At 37.1% G+C, this 14,067-nt stretch overlaps 2 protein-coding genes across 4 annotated transcripts in view; both read right to left on the bottom strand.

Moving 5' to 3' along the window:
- The window catches only part of LOC124221893 (zwei Ig domain protein zig-8), a 72,947-nt gene that overhangs the window by 20,407 nt on the left and 38,473 nt on the right, over positions 1-14,067 (bottom strand). The window lies entirely within an intron of this gene.
- Positions 4-3,808, bottom strand: LOC124221897 (uncharacterized). Its single transcript, XM_069137085.1, has 4 exons — positions 3,607-3,808; positions 2,407-3,137; positions 2,049-2,205; positions 4-1,836 (listed from the first exon to the last, which is right to left on the bottom strand). The coding sequence occupies exons 1-4, from the start codon at positions 3,806-3,808 to the stop codon at positions 1,700-1,702; spliced, it is 1,227 nt and encodes a 408-aa protein (XP_068993186.1). The 3' UTR covers positions 4-1,699.

The raw sequence follows: 14,067 nt of genomic DNA, 5'->3' as shown, positions 1-14,067 counted from the left end.
TTATGAGAAATACAGGACAACTAAATGAGATAAAGCACACACCTTTGCGAAACATGATATATATTTATTATAAGGTACTTTCATCCAAGGCAACAATGACAATAGTTACATTGCTCAAGTATCGAAATATCCGCTTTAACAATGTATCCGAAACATAACAGTAGTTTTTTATATACCAGTTTGTCTGTATCGTTGATGCGGACATTTTATTATGCCAATGATGTAACTGTGTGAATGTTGACTGGGATGTATAAATAAACATACAGTCTTTTACATATACGCATACCTCAATCGTACAGATGTACTCACAAGAGTATAGAAGTATAGCAAATAGTAAAATTAAGTAAACATGAACAAACAAAAACTTATATCCGATACAAGAGGTTTGATAACAAATAAAACATGAAACAAAATAATCATACAATGATTATACCCTAACGAGGAAAATTGTTAACTTTCATCTCGGGACTAGGTAAAAAATCACAATCCTGACAAAGTAAAATAATAAAAAGTATTGGCACATTATTTCAACACAGAACACAGATGCTATAGAGGGCGTCTTCTAGGTACGCAGTACGCAAGTTTTAACCAATATTGGACCGCAGTTGGAGTATTAACTTTCCTGATATCACTGCTAATCCGTGAAACTTGACTGGGATGTAATATATACACAGTCTTTTACAAATACCTACATTGCATAGATATACTCACAAGAGTATAGTAGCTATAGCAATTGAATAGTAAACTTGAGTATATATAAATAAACAAAAACTCGTATCCGATACAAGTAGTTTAATAACAAATGAAACATGAAACAAAATAATCATACAATGATTATACCTCAATAAGGAAAATCGTTATCTTTCATCTACTCCGGACTTGAGTATAGAAGTACAACATACAATCAACAGTACAGTAGTATTAGTAAATCTAAATACACAAAAACTTGTATAGGATACGAGTGGTTTGACAACGAATATAACACAAAACAACATAATTATACAATGGTTACACCTCAATGAGGAAAATCGTTAGCTTTCATCTCGGGACTGGGTAAAAAATCACAATCCTGACAAAGTAAAATAATAAAAAGTATTGGCACATTATTTCAAAAAAGAACACAGACGCTATAGAAAGCGTTGTCTAGGTACGCAGTACGCATAAGTTTTAATTATTATTCGACCGCAGCTGGAGCATTCACTTCCGCGATATCACTGCTAATCCGTCAAAGTTGACAGGGATGTAATATACACACAGTCTTTTACAAATACGTATACTTACATTGCATAGATATACTCACAAGAGTATAGTAGCTATAGCAAATAGTAAACTTACGTAAATATAAACAAACAAAAACTTGTATCCGATACGAGTACTTTGATAACAAATAAAACATGAAACAAAATAATCATACAATGATTGTACCTCAATGAGGAAAATCGTTATCTTTCATCTACTCCGGACTTGAGTATAGAAGTACAACATACAGTAAACTTAAGTAAATCTAAACAAACAAAAACTTGTATCGGATACGAGTGGTTTGACAACGAATGAAACATAAAACAAACTAATTATACAGTGGATACACCTCAATGAGGAAAATCGTTAGCTTTCTCTTGGGACTTGAAAAAAAATCACAATCCTGGCAGAGTGAGTTAGAAAAAGTATTGACACATTATTTCGAAAGAGAACACAGATACTATTGAAGGCGTCTTTTAGGTACGTAGGAGTATCGCGATCGAGCGAGTTTCAACCAATCTTTAACTGCAGCTGCAATATTCGCTTCCTTGATATCGCTTACTAATTCCTTACCATGGAAAGTAGCTTTAACAGCATCTGAAAAAAGGCAAAGTCACCAAAATGTGACATGAAAACTTTAACTGCAATGAATTTCAACAATACATAAATAAATATTATTAATGTATATCATTTACACTGTACGTACACTTGGTTTGTATATCAATGAAAGTTTTTGTTCTATATTTATTTGAGAGTACCCTATAAGTAAAGTCGAAATTTTTATGGAAATCAAATTATTTTTGAATTACCGTAAATAACTTGCATCACCAGTGTCTTTTGGAAAGCAATTTTATCTCTACCAGCCCAATTGAACTGCATGGCTAATTCGTTTGTTAGTAATGACTTGAGAACAGCCAATACGCATTGACGGCCACTTGTGCCTCCAATAGAGGATAGTTTTTGTGTCTACAAAGAAATTCAGTAGTTACCCATCTCAATCAAGAAGTATCTCGATATTCTGATATGACTTTTTATATGCTGAGACAGATTGCACATCAGATGTATTCCAGATTCTGGAATAATGAGCTCACTCAGACTAAATATTTGAAATAATATCCCCATTCATACTAAATTTTCATAACCGTGCATTCCATAAGCACTACTCACCAGGTATATTCGATGCTCATTCGATTTGAGAAGTTCTTCGAGGTTCGCAAATTCTTCCATTGTTTCAATTGGAAGCGTTGGAAATACCTCTGGCCTTTGTACGCTGTCCACGTTAGTTGCTTGCTGCCTCGATATGATTTTCCTCAGCATGAGTTGATTCTGGTCTACACAAGATTTTATACGTTCCAAATATTGTAGAGCTTTCTCGTCAATGGGCCTCAGTGGATTTCGGGATGCAACTACAGTTGCAGCTTCAGCTACCAAATTCGAGGTTGAGGCTAAAGTTTGTGACGTTGATAGGTCATATTCAGTTATCGACCTTGTCAAACTGTGGGCTGAAGGGCGAGCTGTCTCATTTACAGAAACGATAACAGGTGATGCATTGGATATGTTGAAATTCTGTCGTGGGTTCGAAGTGGGATGGTGTGTTGGTGGAGAATTTTCATCAACTGATGATGTATCATCTGCAGTATCTGAAGACGTCTCACGTTGACGCTTTACCTTCTTTTTTTTGTTCTTCTTGGATTTCTTTGTATGTTTACGCTTTTTGGATATATTTTCACGTACGACAGCTTCATCATTGCCCTCTTCATCTTCATCATTGCTCTGCGACTCTGTTTCATAACAATGCCCTGTGGATTTCTTACTAATGGTGTAAACTGTGCCATCTTCCTCGGATGTACCGTGTTCTATGATGTGCGTCATCGTCCTTTGTAGTGCGTCGAAGCTTTCTGTTCAGGAAATATCAGTTATGAAATACATTGGTATATATATTATTAATTAAGAAATATCATCTTAACAACACACCGCAGTGAAGAACAGTAACACCAAATGTGATACAAAAGACATGATACGAAATCGATAATTGATGGTCAATTAGAGATGAGCACGACACAAAATTGAAATGAATATCATGTTGCTCGTTTTATGTGCCTTATAAATCATGCAACATATTGAACAAAATTAATTTAACAGCCTGAGACATGTAATTGTGTTTCATATATTCATTTTGAAAACAAATATCATGCAATTTTTGATGAATGACTCACTATATACATATATATACACGAACATAAATTATGTACTTATCAGTATTATATTAATATCACTGTGAATATGAATGAATGAATAATATCAAATCAAAGAAGTAAGGAATATGGCATCAAGGATCAGTACTAGTGAATAAGTGTAAGCAATCACCTCCAGTATGCAGAACGTTGTGAACAGGATACTTGGGCCATGTTTTCTGATATATTGCCTTTGATTTGACTAATTTTAGGAAATGCTCCTCATTCTTCGTGCGTGGCCAGTAGCAGATGGTATTATTATCCACCAGCCACAAAACTGGCACTAATGCACATTCTCGCTTCTCGCCAACCACGAATTCAACAATGGCATACATCGTTTTACTGCCCTGAATACAAGTGTTGAAAGTATAAAATTTTATGTTTGGTGTTATAATCAGCTATGATTTGTAAGTGATGAGATCCACGACCTTTCATATTAACTGATTGTTAAATTTGATTAATGTATTAGAAATGATGAATTTTTGTAGAACACGGGCTAAATCAACTTTTAAAAAGCTAACTTTTGGATTATCATTGCTTATATTCTTTCGTGTAATATCGGGATAACAGTAAAGCCATCTTTAAATGGGAAACAGATGCATTTGTAGGATATCTCACTTACAGAAAAAGACTTTGCACGATTAAAGCTTCTGACAAAAAAAATTCCCAGTTTCGACGATTTTATAGGTTTTTTGTAAAAATCCCGCTTATATTTGAAAGGAGTACCCACTATTCTGTAGTCTCCATGAATATTAACAATCGATTTTACAACGAGTATTTCTTTACCACAGACCACTATATTATCCGGCTGTTTTATTGATATTTTGAATCTGCTAGTTTGCAATGACTGACATTCCTGCGAGTTGATTGGAGATTTGAATTTGGCAACATATTTTTTTTGGGATCTAGTCTTACGTACGCAATTCAGTTCTGCGAGTCGATTACCTAATTGCTGCAGTGGATACCGTTTTGACCGAATAAGACGCTTCAAATGGCCTAAATAATTTTCATATACAAAGCAACTGTATTCCTCTAGTGGGCCAAACCGTTTAACATCATCTATTACGTGCAGCAGAGAATGAACATTGTATACGACAAAGTGAGGTCCGTATAACTTAGCACCCTGAGCGACAAATTTTTTCAGTAACGCTTTCGCGATTTTACCGAACTTTGAAAACAACTTTGCATTTGACAGTATGTATACAGCGACAGACAACGACAGAAAATGCTTATACTTTTTTGAGCTTAGCACGTCTCGCACAAGAACCGGTCCGGAATATAACACGAAAAAGCGAAATTCTGTTGCTTTCCATCTTTTCAACTCTTTCAATTCTCGGGGCTTCCGAGGAAACTCCGCAGGAACATATCGAGCCAACTTTTTTATCAAACGTTCAAGAATCGATATAACTTGCTTGGATAATTTACTATCACGTGAACCCTCGACCCAATATTTGAGAATCAGTCTTTTTACAACTCCCAAATAGAATAAGTGCATGGGATCTAAAACAAATTGCGTCACTAGCCCTAGGTATAAACGTAAGAGAGGTGAGCGTCCTTTTATATGACGATTGTGTTTACGCGGCGAAAAAAAGTGACGATCTTTTCGCCTCCGAAATTTCTTACCAACAGGATAACAGAGCTTATTGCCAATACGAATAGCACATATCTTACATCTCTCACAAGCAGTCTTACCGGAATGACCTAAGCACATTTTCAACATAGATCTTGCAGGAGCATCGCACGCAAAAAGACGAACTTGCAAGACGTATTTTTTACCATTAAATTCAAATCCATTTTCGGTTAAATGTAATGTCTCTTGAATAAAATTTTCCAAATACAAAGATAACGGCATAGGTTTACCCATCCCATAAAAAACGGCAATTACAAACGGACTATCGTCGATCAAATTGACACTACGTCCCAAAATCGGCCAGAAAGACGTTCCGCTACCTTTGAAAACAGGAATACCATCGATATTAAAATCGACTTGCAATACATTTACAGGCTGTATTTCATTTTTAAGACCTCCTTCAAGTTTGCTCTTCAAACCATTCTCTAATCCGAAATAACACATTTCACCGTTTTCAAGATGTAACGTACTGGTGCAAGCTGGTGTTTGAAGGAGAGTTCTCGCAGTTATTGGTAAAACAGAGTGCATTGGTTTTAATAACACAAGCAATTGATCTATTGCGGTATGCGTAATGTTATTCATACATGCCCAGGTTCGTAAATTTTGAACAAAATCGCATTCATTATTACAACGTGATTCGTCACTTTCACAGCTCGAAACATTTTCAGAACTAAGTAATGATAATCCAACGCTTTCATTGTCACTAAAATAGCTATCTGACTCTACACTACTGTGATCATGATCCACGGTTTTTCTATTATCGTTATTTTCAACAACGCGAACAACATTATAATCATGACAAATAGCTGCACCTTCAGCTTCTTCGGTATACATAGCATTCCTATCCAAAAGGGTTTCATGAGATTCCGATGTTAAAATGTGTTTTTTCGCGATGTCATTGTTCGTGAGATCAAGAAACGCTCTATTTATATTTTCGGCTTTTTTCCGACGCAACTGTCTTTTGCTTAAGACTTTCAAATCAAGAGGCATATTGTTATATAATGATCTGTACTTACATACACCAAACTAAATTTTTACGTTAAAATGTACCAGTCAGTCTCGTATTACATCCACTTATATTTGTGCGCCCCTGTGAACAATAGAAAGAAAAGAACGTTAATAATCAGCCTTCAGAAAATTCACCATACTTTTAGGCTGACAATGAACTCATTGTACAATCACATATATCTACAATCTACATATAATATCCCAATAATTCAACCAAAGTTCTATATATATATATTCAATAACCGGTTACACAATGGTGGTAAAGTCGTGTGAATAAATTAAATTCAATTTTACATCGAAAAGATGTTTGCACAATGACGAATTCAACGGCATTAAAACGTTTATGAAACCCTCAACAGTGTTTATTTATCCGGTAATTAATCCTCCGTCTGTACACTGGGTCTTTGAGGAAACTGTAGAAATTATGATCCTAAATTTCTCATGCATTTTTGGGAATATTACAATTTTGATGAACAAAAATTTTCAATCCCGACAACTTTTAGATAATGTATAGTAGACATACTTTGAGAGGTAACCCCAAATTTGTTCTGATTTTGCAAAATCCTGAAACATATGGAAAATCTGGCTGTTCCATAAAAGACCCCGTGCACAGACGGAAAGTGGGAAAAATAAGTTAATCGTAGGGTTAATTGCGTAATCCCGATAAAGATAAACCTCCCTAATCAGGGCAATTTCATTCTTTTGGTATGTCAATTTTTTTCAAGAAAACTTTCTAACATCTGAATATGAAAATTATTTGACATTTCACTAGAGATGTGAAACACTATCTCTGAAATTTTTTGGGAGAATTTCAAGAAACGTAAAGCACTGAAAGAGTTTGAGGTCAGCGAATCGAACTTAAAAGCATTACAGTATTGTAAAAAAAAAAAAAAAAGCGGCTACCACACCATATCACGTTCATTGCTGAGTATTTACGTATAATATACGCAAATTTGATTAATGTAGAACCCAATAAACACATGTACGTTGAATAGACGTTTAAGAAACGTGACCGCTGTGGAACTGAAGTGGATGTCGATAAATTATTCGTGTCCCACACATCACTTAAATAAACGTATCTGTATATACGTAGAAAACACGTGAATATATGCCGGTGAATTCCGCATTGGACGCGGAATAGGCGTATAGTTATTCACGGAAATTGTACGAATTTCATGAACTACAAGAATCCCGTATAACAGGCGGATATCGTACCTGGAAATACATAGTATTTAACACCTGTATTCTAGGTAGAATAATCTTTATGTGCCATTTCAACGTTCTCTCAACGTGTCTTGACAGGTCTATTATACATATATCATTTCAACCACTGTGTGTTTATTGGGAAAAGATGCAGCCACTAAATGATCGTTCATTCGTACATGATACGTATGTGTTAGCGATCTATTTCACTGGATAACCTTATAAAAGAAAAACGATGCCTGCACAAGTAAGAGTGAAGCTAACAATAAATATCTGCGGCTTCTATTTGCAATCAGTATATATTCCATACCATACACATGCTTCTTATAGCATTATCTACAAGCAATTCTATTGTGCCTACATCCTTTCGGCGACGTTCAAAAGCAAGTACGACGCAATCACAAAGTATTTGTTTCTTCTTTTTATTGTCAGGTTATTTACGCCTGCATTGTCATTTTCGTCTGTATTGAATCATCGTGATAAATTTTTCCAAATAGAAAATACATTTGTACTTACCAGCTTATGAAGGCTCACATAAACACGGACGTGCACTGACCTCGGAAGTTGGTCAAATTAGACTGATTCACTGATCGCGTGAGCTGAGAGCCTTCGCGAACGGTGGTGGGGGGGGGGCATTCTGGCGCGTCGTCCTCGGCTCTCAGCGTGCAGGAACCGTACGAGTTACAACACGCTGACCTAGCGAGCCAATCAGAGGCAGAAGAAGAGGCGCGAGTATTTCACGCTAGGACATTCTCGATTCTTCGCGACCGCTTGTCGTTTGACACATGCGCTCATTATACGTATATGTAACATCCATGGTACACGAGCTTCATCTACGGCCACTCGCTTTCCTAGCATGGGTTATTCCAATATATACTCGTACATTATGGTATAGGAAAACGTATGTTTTACAATTAATAAAGACGCCGCGAAGGGATGCACTTATATGCTCAACTACGTAATTTCTTGGTGACCTTTGTAAAAAAATCTGTTCATCGATTTTTCAACTTTTTTTCCTATGTTGGGGAATTAACAATAACACAAGGAAAAGAATTTGAAAAAATGGAGGTAACATATTGTTCTACTTTACAATATTACGTAGGATAAAATTATCACTTCTAGTGTTATGTCACCTGAATTTTTTCATATTTTTGATGATACTTACTAGTTTATCGAATGAAAAAAAAGATTGGAAATCGAATGACCAGTTGTTTACAAAATTTAAGGTAATCAGAAAAACGTGCTGAGGAGGATAACAAAACGTTGAATTTTAGTCACTGCTAACATGAGAAAAACTTGAATATAATGATTATAGTTCCAAATTCAAACATCGCAATATGTAAGTAAATGATGTAAAAGTTGATTCCTGCCCTCACTATGTTGAAAAGGGTAGTATTCTTGGATATGAAGGTCAGAAAGGTACGAAACAAATCTTGTTTACGTTTCGGCCCGAGTAGGTATACTGTGTATCGATATGACAAGTCTATGTACGACGTAATTTTCACGTATTACATGTGATCAGTAGATCAAAAGTGTATTGACTTAATTATTAAACAATTAATGAGAACATATTGGCAAGGTATGGTAACTATACGAAACGTTAAACTTGTGTTACTGGTGAAGGAATAAAATATGTATATTAGCTGTTCATGAGACTAGAAATATAATGGATTTTACCACACGTTTATACTACGGATCTCGCTTACCACAATAAAACGTTGATGATGGAACGCAGAAATTTTGTATTTTAATACCTACAAATATACCGATTTTTAACGAATTTAAATTGACAATTGAGCTAGTAAACAAAACGTTGATTATTAGTCTAGAAACCGTTGTTTAAATGTTGTAGAAAAGCAGTGAATGAAACGTTAAACTTGTGTTACCGGTGAAGGAATAAAACATGTATATTAGCTGTTCATGAGACTAGAAATATAATGGATTTTACCACACGTTTATACTACGGATCTCGCTTACCACAATAAAACGTTGATGATGGAACGCAGAAATTTTGTATTTTAATACCTACAAATATACCGATTTTTAACGAATTTAAATTGACAATTGAGCTAGTAAACAAAACGTTGATTATTAGTCTAGAAACCGTTGTTTAAATGTTGTAGAAAAGCAGTGAATGAAACGTTAAACTTGTGTTACCGGTGAAGGAATAAAACATGTATATTAACTGTTCATAAGACTAGAAATATAAACGGTTTTACCACACGTTTATACTACGAATCTCGCTTACCACAACAAAACGTTGACGATGAAACGTAGAAAATTTGTATTTTAATATCTATAAATATACCGGTTTTTAACGAATTTAAATTAGCAATTGAACTAGTAAACAAAACGTTGATTATTAGTCTAGAAACCGTTGTTTAAATCTACGTGTAATGAAAATCGTATAATATTTGTGGAGAGACAACGATTAATATTTTACTGAAAAATTACCGTATATCGAACACGGTAATATTTTCTACCTATACCATAATTATACGACCTTAACGTTTCTTCAACCACATTTTAACCGGCTCATGTTTACTGGGTCCCCTTACTTCGGTTTTAGACACGATGAAAGCAAATGAGGAAGAGCTGAACTGGATTTACTTGGCTTTCTAATATCGTAAGGCAGAATAAGGTGGCAAGAGAGGGTGCAGGTCGAAAGTGATTACACCGAGGCTTTTGTAATCACCTTTTGTTTTCCCAACCTCTGACGATCTTGCAAACTCTTAGTCATCGTCGTCTGAAAGTAAGACAGAGGTGCCTAATCGTCACTTCATCTCGAGTCTCGTTCGCAGACGGTTTGAGTGAAAGCAGACGTCTTTCTCATAACAAACGTGTTATTACTGTCGTTTCTTTGCCCACGCTTAACCTGGGAAGGAAAATATCTTCGGGGGGCAACAATTTGGCGACTCAAAGTTCGCGGCCAGAGGTGAAAGATTCGTTCGGGGTTAATGGTTGCATAAAACAAAAAGAGGCCCTGATATTCCAAGTGTCCCCATAAATTCGAAAGGGAATATCCGACAGGACGAGAAGGATGAAAATCAAACACCGACCTGGTCGAACCCTCATAGCTGCTTTCCCCTATAACCCCACCCTAATCGCTATTGTTCTTCTACCTCGGTGATCGCAGAACCCGCATGAGTGCCGTTTTTTTTTCTCGTCGTATTTTTAACGCAGAATTTTCCGCTATTGTACATTAATTGTATTTGAACATCGGTACGGCTGAACTTGATTCTTTGACCTATTTCAGGGAAGGGATGATAAATTCGAGTAAAAAAGCATACTTTCGAGATAAACGAGAAAACTGATATCTAAGTACGTATACGATTGCTTTGAATTAATTTTTTTTTTTCAATCTGCAGATACTCTGATGATATTCCAACTGAAAAATACGCAACCTAATCGATCATTTGATTCACGCTAAAAAACAAGAACCTGCTTCGTCGTTAACTCAAAAAAACCTTGGAATCCGACATACCTGAAACATTATGAAAAATGTGCAAGATCGCAAGAAGCGAATTTGATGAAAGGTGAAAAGGAAATGCGAAAGGGTGCAGCGCCGGGTAACAGGGGGTAATATCGGAACGAGAGAAGCGGTCTACTATCTTAAGAGAATTTCCCACCCCCTCAGCTGGTCGGATGGCAGTAGTAGTAGCTGTATAAGTGAGAATATACAGAGTCGGTAAGGAAAAGGAACCAGTGGAATGGAAAAGAGACTGGGAAGAGAAAAGACGACGGTGGCAACGCCTGCAGTCACACACAATCTCTCTCTCTCTCTCTCTCTCTTCCGCCGTTTCATTTTTTTTTCCCCTCCTTTCTGCCCCCTCAAACTCTCTCTTTCTCCCTTGCACGCACACGGAACACTTTACGAGAATAGCAGGCGTAGCAGATGAAAGCGCGGTTATGTCGACGCTATTGCTATCTTTTGTCTCCCGAGGCGCAGCGAACTCTCTCTCCGGCCCGTTTCTCCTTCCGTTTTTTTTTCCAGTTCCTTCTTCTTTTTCGCGACCTCAAAGCCAGAGTTCTATTTCGGACTTCCAAGATGTTGGCTGGCGCGCGACCAAGTGCCATACCTATCCCCAAGCGGCTCGAACGCTCCCTCGGAACCTCCCGAAGTCTTTAGTGTTTCCCATCGCTTCGCCCGGGGTGTCGCCCACCCCTTACTTATACAATAAGCCGAGTCACTGCGTTGCGTGTCTCGCTTTTAAACGATTCTAATACGTAATATGCCCGTCCCCTCGTATGCGCGTATTTTCCTCGGACGCGGTTCAACGGAAAAGCAACTGTATTCAAATTGGCGTAATATAATACGCGGAAGGGAACCGAATAACGAGGATTAGCGGGCATTGACTGTTCATTTTCTCTCATGCTTTGGCGCAAATACAACAACTCCGCGGCAAAATATGCGATAGGAAGATGAGAATTTCAATCGCCACTTGCGTCGATTCAACATAATTCGATCAATGTGCAGTATCAATTTTTGCACTGCAATCGCGATTTCCAAACGTATAATTCTTGTATTCGCTAATTTTCAAATTATCCCGCTCTGCCGTTGATTACAAGCCCTTCGAGTCGAGTGTAGAATAATTAGTGAAACGCGAACAGTTTATTCGCGGTTTCCGTTTCTCCGATTGTTTCCGTCGTCGTGTCTCCGTCCTCCGCGTTTTCATATCTTCCGTCAGGCGGGAAACATCAATTACGCGATGTCGAGCGACTGTCTTCTGAACTTGTACCAACGAACGAACAAAAGACGAACGTAATCCGCGTTATCGGTGAATCTGCCCTTGTACGTATAAGGATAAGATCCGGCGTGGCATTGTCAGCCTCCCGAACTTACCGCCATCTTTTAACGAATGGAATTCATTTCGTTATCCGTTCGAAATCCCAATTGAATTTAATCTACGCATACATTTTTCGTGCAACACAGATGGAACAGAATTTTAATCGTTGCATTTAATATATAGTTTTGAAAATGTTTAAGCCAATTTTACGTGCAGCGAAACAATTTGAACGAGGTATTTCCACCAGGTTTCAATTCTCCGCGAATATGTACTCTGTTCTTTTTTTTTTTTTCAATGATATCGCGAAGCACGGAATGCTCTGTTCAATTTCACCGCTGCTGGTAGAATTTCCGAGAGCTTTTGACTGGATAAATTTCGTTTCACAACTACAGATACATAATCCACGGCTCAATGCGAGCTCTCCATTTTCAAAACCGAATTACAAACGGAGAACACGTTGCAGCCACACTATTCTCGTATTTGGGACAGTGACGAGAGTCGGAGAAGCAACGCAACGCTACAGAAAAGCCCTAAAAAATTCTTTCCGTTTCTTCTTTTCGTTCCTCGCCGTCAACGTCCCCGTCCGTCCGTTTCACAACGTCCACCAATTACCTGCCCTGCCAATCACCATCGCGTCGGTGATACGTTATGCAAGCTCTCTTTCCCTGGTTTTCGTTCCGAAAATAAGTTAGTTATTTTAATGTTTTTTTTTTTCTCATCCTTAAATTCTAATTAGTCGAGAACTGTGCTCCACTCACTGCTTTTTACGAATTTATGAAACTTTGCTCTCGAAAAAAGCATTTTTATTTCCATGCATAAAAATGTGCGAGAACCCCGAATCGAAATCCAAGTAAGATTCATTTTAATTCAAGCTTTTCGAATAAGGCTGTAATGGTTTTCAAAAATTCAAGCTTTCGATCCACGCATGACGCATTCGTTAACCGTAATTTCAAGTTCTCTGTCTGAAAAAAAAAACTATCAAAAATACATTAACTACAGTTGTGTATTCATCTGTTTTGGGAAAATTCAATAGCATTGAGAAAAATATGCTAAATCAACGCCTGAAGCAGATTTGGAAACTTTGGGAGGTCCAAGAATAGATTATAAATGGCAGAAGAGTGAATACCGTTGTATAATGTCGTTCAAAACTTTACTAAAATACCTCGGAGGCTGTTTTTCTCGCGACTACGTTCTTGCCAACGGTAATATAATACAGAAGCGAACCGCGTCTGATCCTTGATATCCGTATAATAGCGGGCTGAAATTCCCACAAGACTCGGACTCAAGTATAACGATTCAATTTCGGGTGAGTTACAACGGATAGTTAAAACCAATTCCGACGTTGTTTGTAACAATAAAAAGAGCGTCGGTTGGTTTCAAAATTGAAATTACCCATTCGTAGACGCGGGGCTTCGTTCATATTCATTTTTACTTTACGATTATCAGAGCCCACCTGCAGCGGGATGGATCACCACAGTCTCATCGTTATTTTTCGTTTCGTATTTCCATACAACAATGAATATTATTTCGATTAATATATAATTTATTAGTTAATGAAACAGGAATGAAGAAAATTTTTTAAAAACCATGTCAATTTCAGCTCTTATTTCAAATTCCATTCCATTCCTGTATAACTGTGTAAACGAAAGAAATGGTATTAGAGGGTGCTAAAAAGCTCACGATCAGAAATATTACCAATTGACATTGATGGAGAAAGAAAGAGTTAGAAGGACCGATTTCAGCTTTCAAATAAACATACTCTCGAGAATAAGAATCTCCATCTCAGTTAGAAAAATACACATAGATACAGTATAGTGTTACAAGACTCGAACAGCGGAGCAGAGCCATTTGAGCCGCGAACTGCATGGCAGCAAGTACAAGATTTCCATTCGTTCAAGAGATGGAAGCCGGTATAGAGGAAGAGGATGAACGGACGGTGCATTTTCTTTGCGAACTAACTTCATTA

This window comes from Neodiprion pinetum, chromosome 6, assembly GCF_021155775.2.
Source record: "Neodiprion pinetum isolate iyNeoPine1 chromosome 6, iyNeoPine1.2, whole genome shotgun sequence".
In the NCBI taxonomy this organism is placed as follows: Eukaryota; Metazoa; Arthropoda; class Insecta; order Hymenoptera; family Diprionidae; genus Neodiprion; species Neodiprion pinetum.
The sequence above is the reverse complement of the archived record's forward strand: the minus strand, read 5'-3'. Positions and strand labels throughout refer to the sequence as shown.

Bases quoted from the DNA above. Each gene is read 5' to 3' on its own strand.
- LOC124221897 (XM_069137085.1), bottom strand. From the start codon at position 3,808: ATGTATGCCATTGTTGAATTCGTGGTTGGCGAGAAGCGAGAATGTGCA. The intron at 2,206-2,406 runs GTGAGTAGTGCT...ATTTCTTTGTAG, and splicing joins ATGAGCATCGAATATACCTG to ACACAAAAACTATCCTCTAT. The intron at 1,837-2,048 runs GTAATTCAAAAA...GCCTTTTTTCAG, and splicing joins GGTGATGCAAGTTATTTACG to ATGCTGTTAAAGCTACTTTC.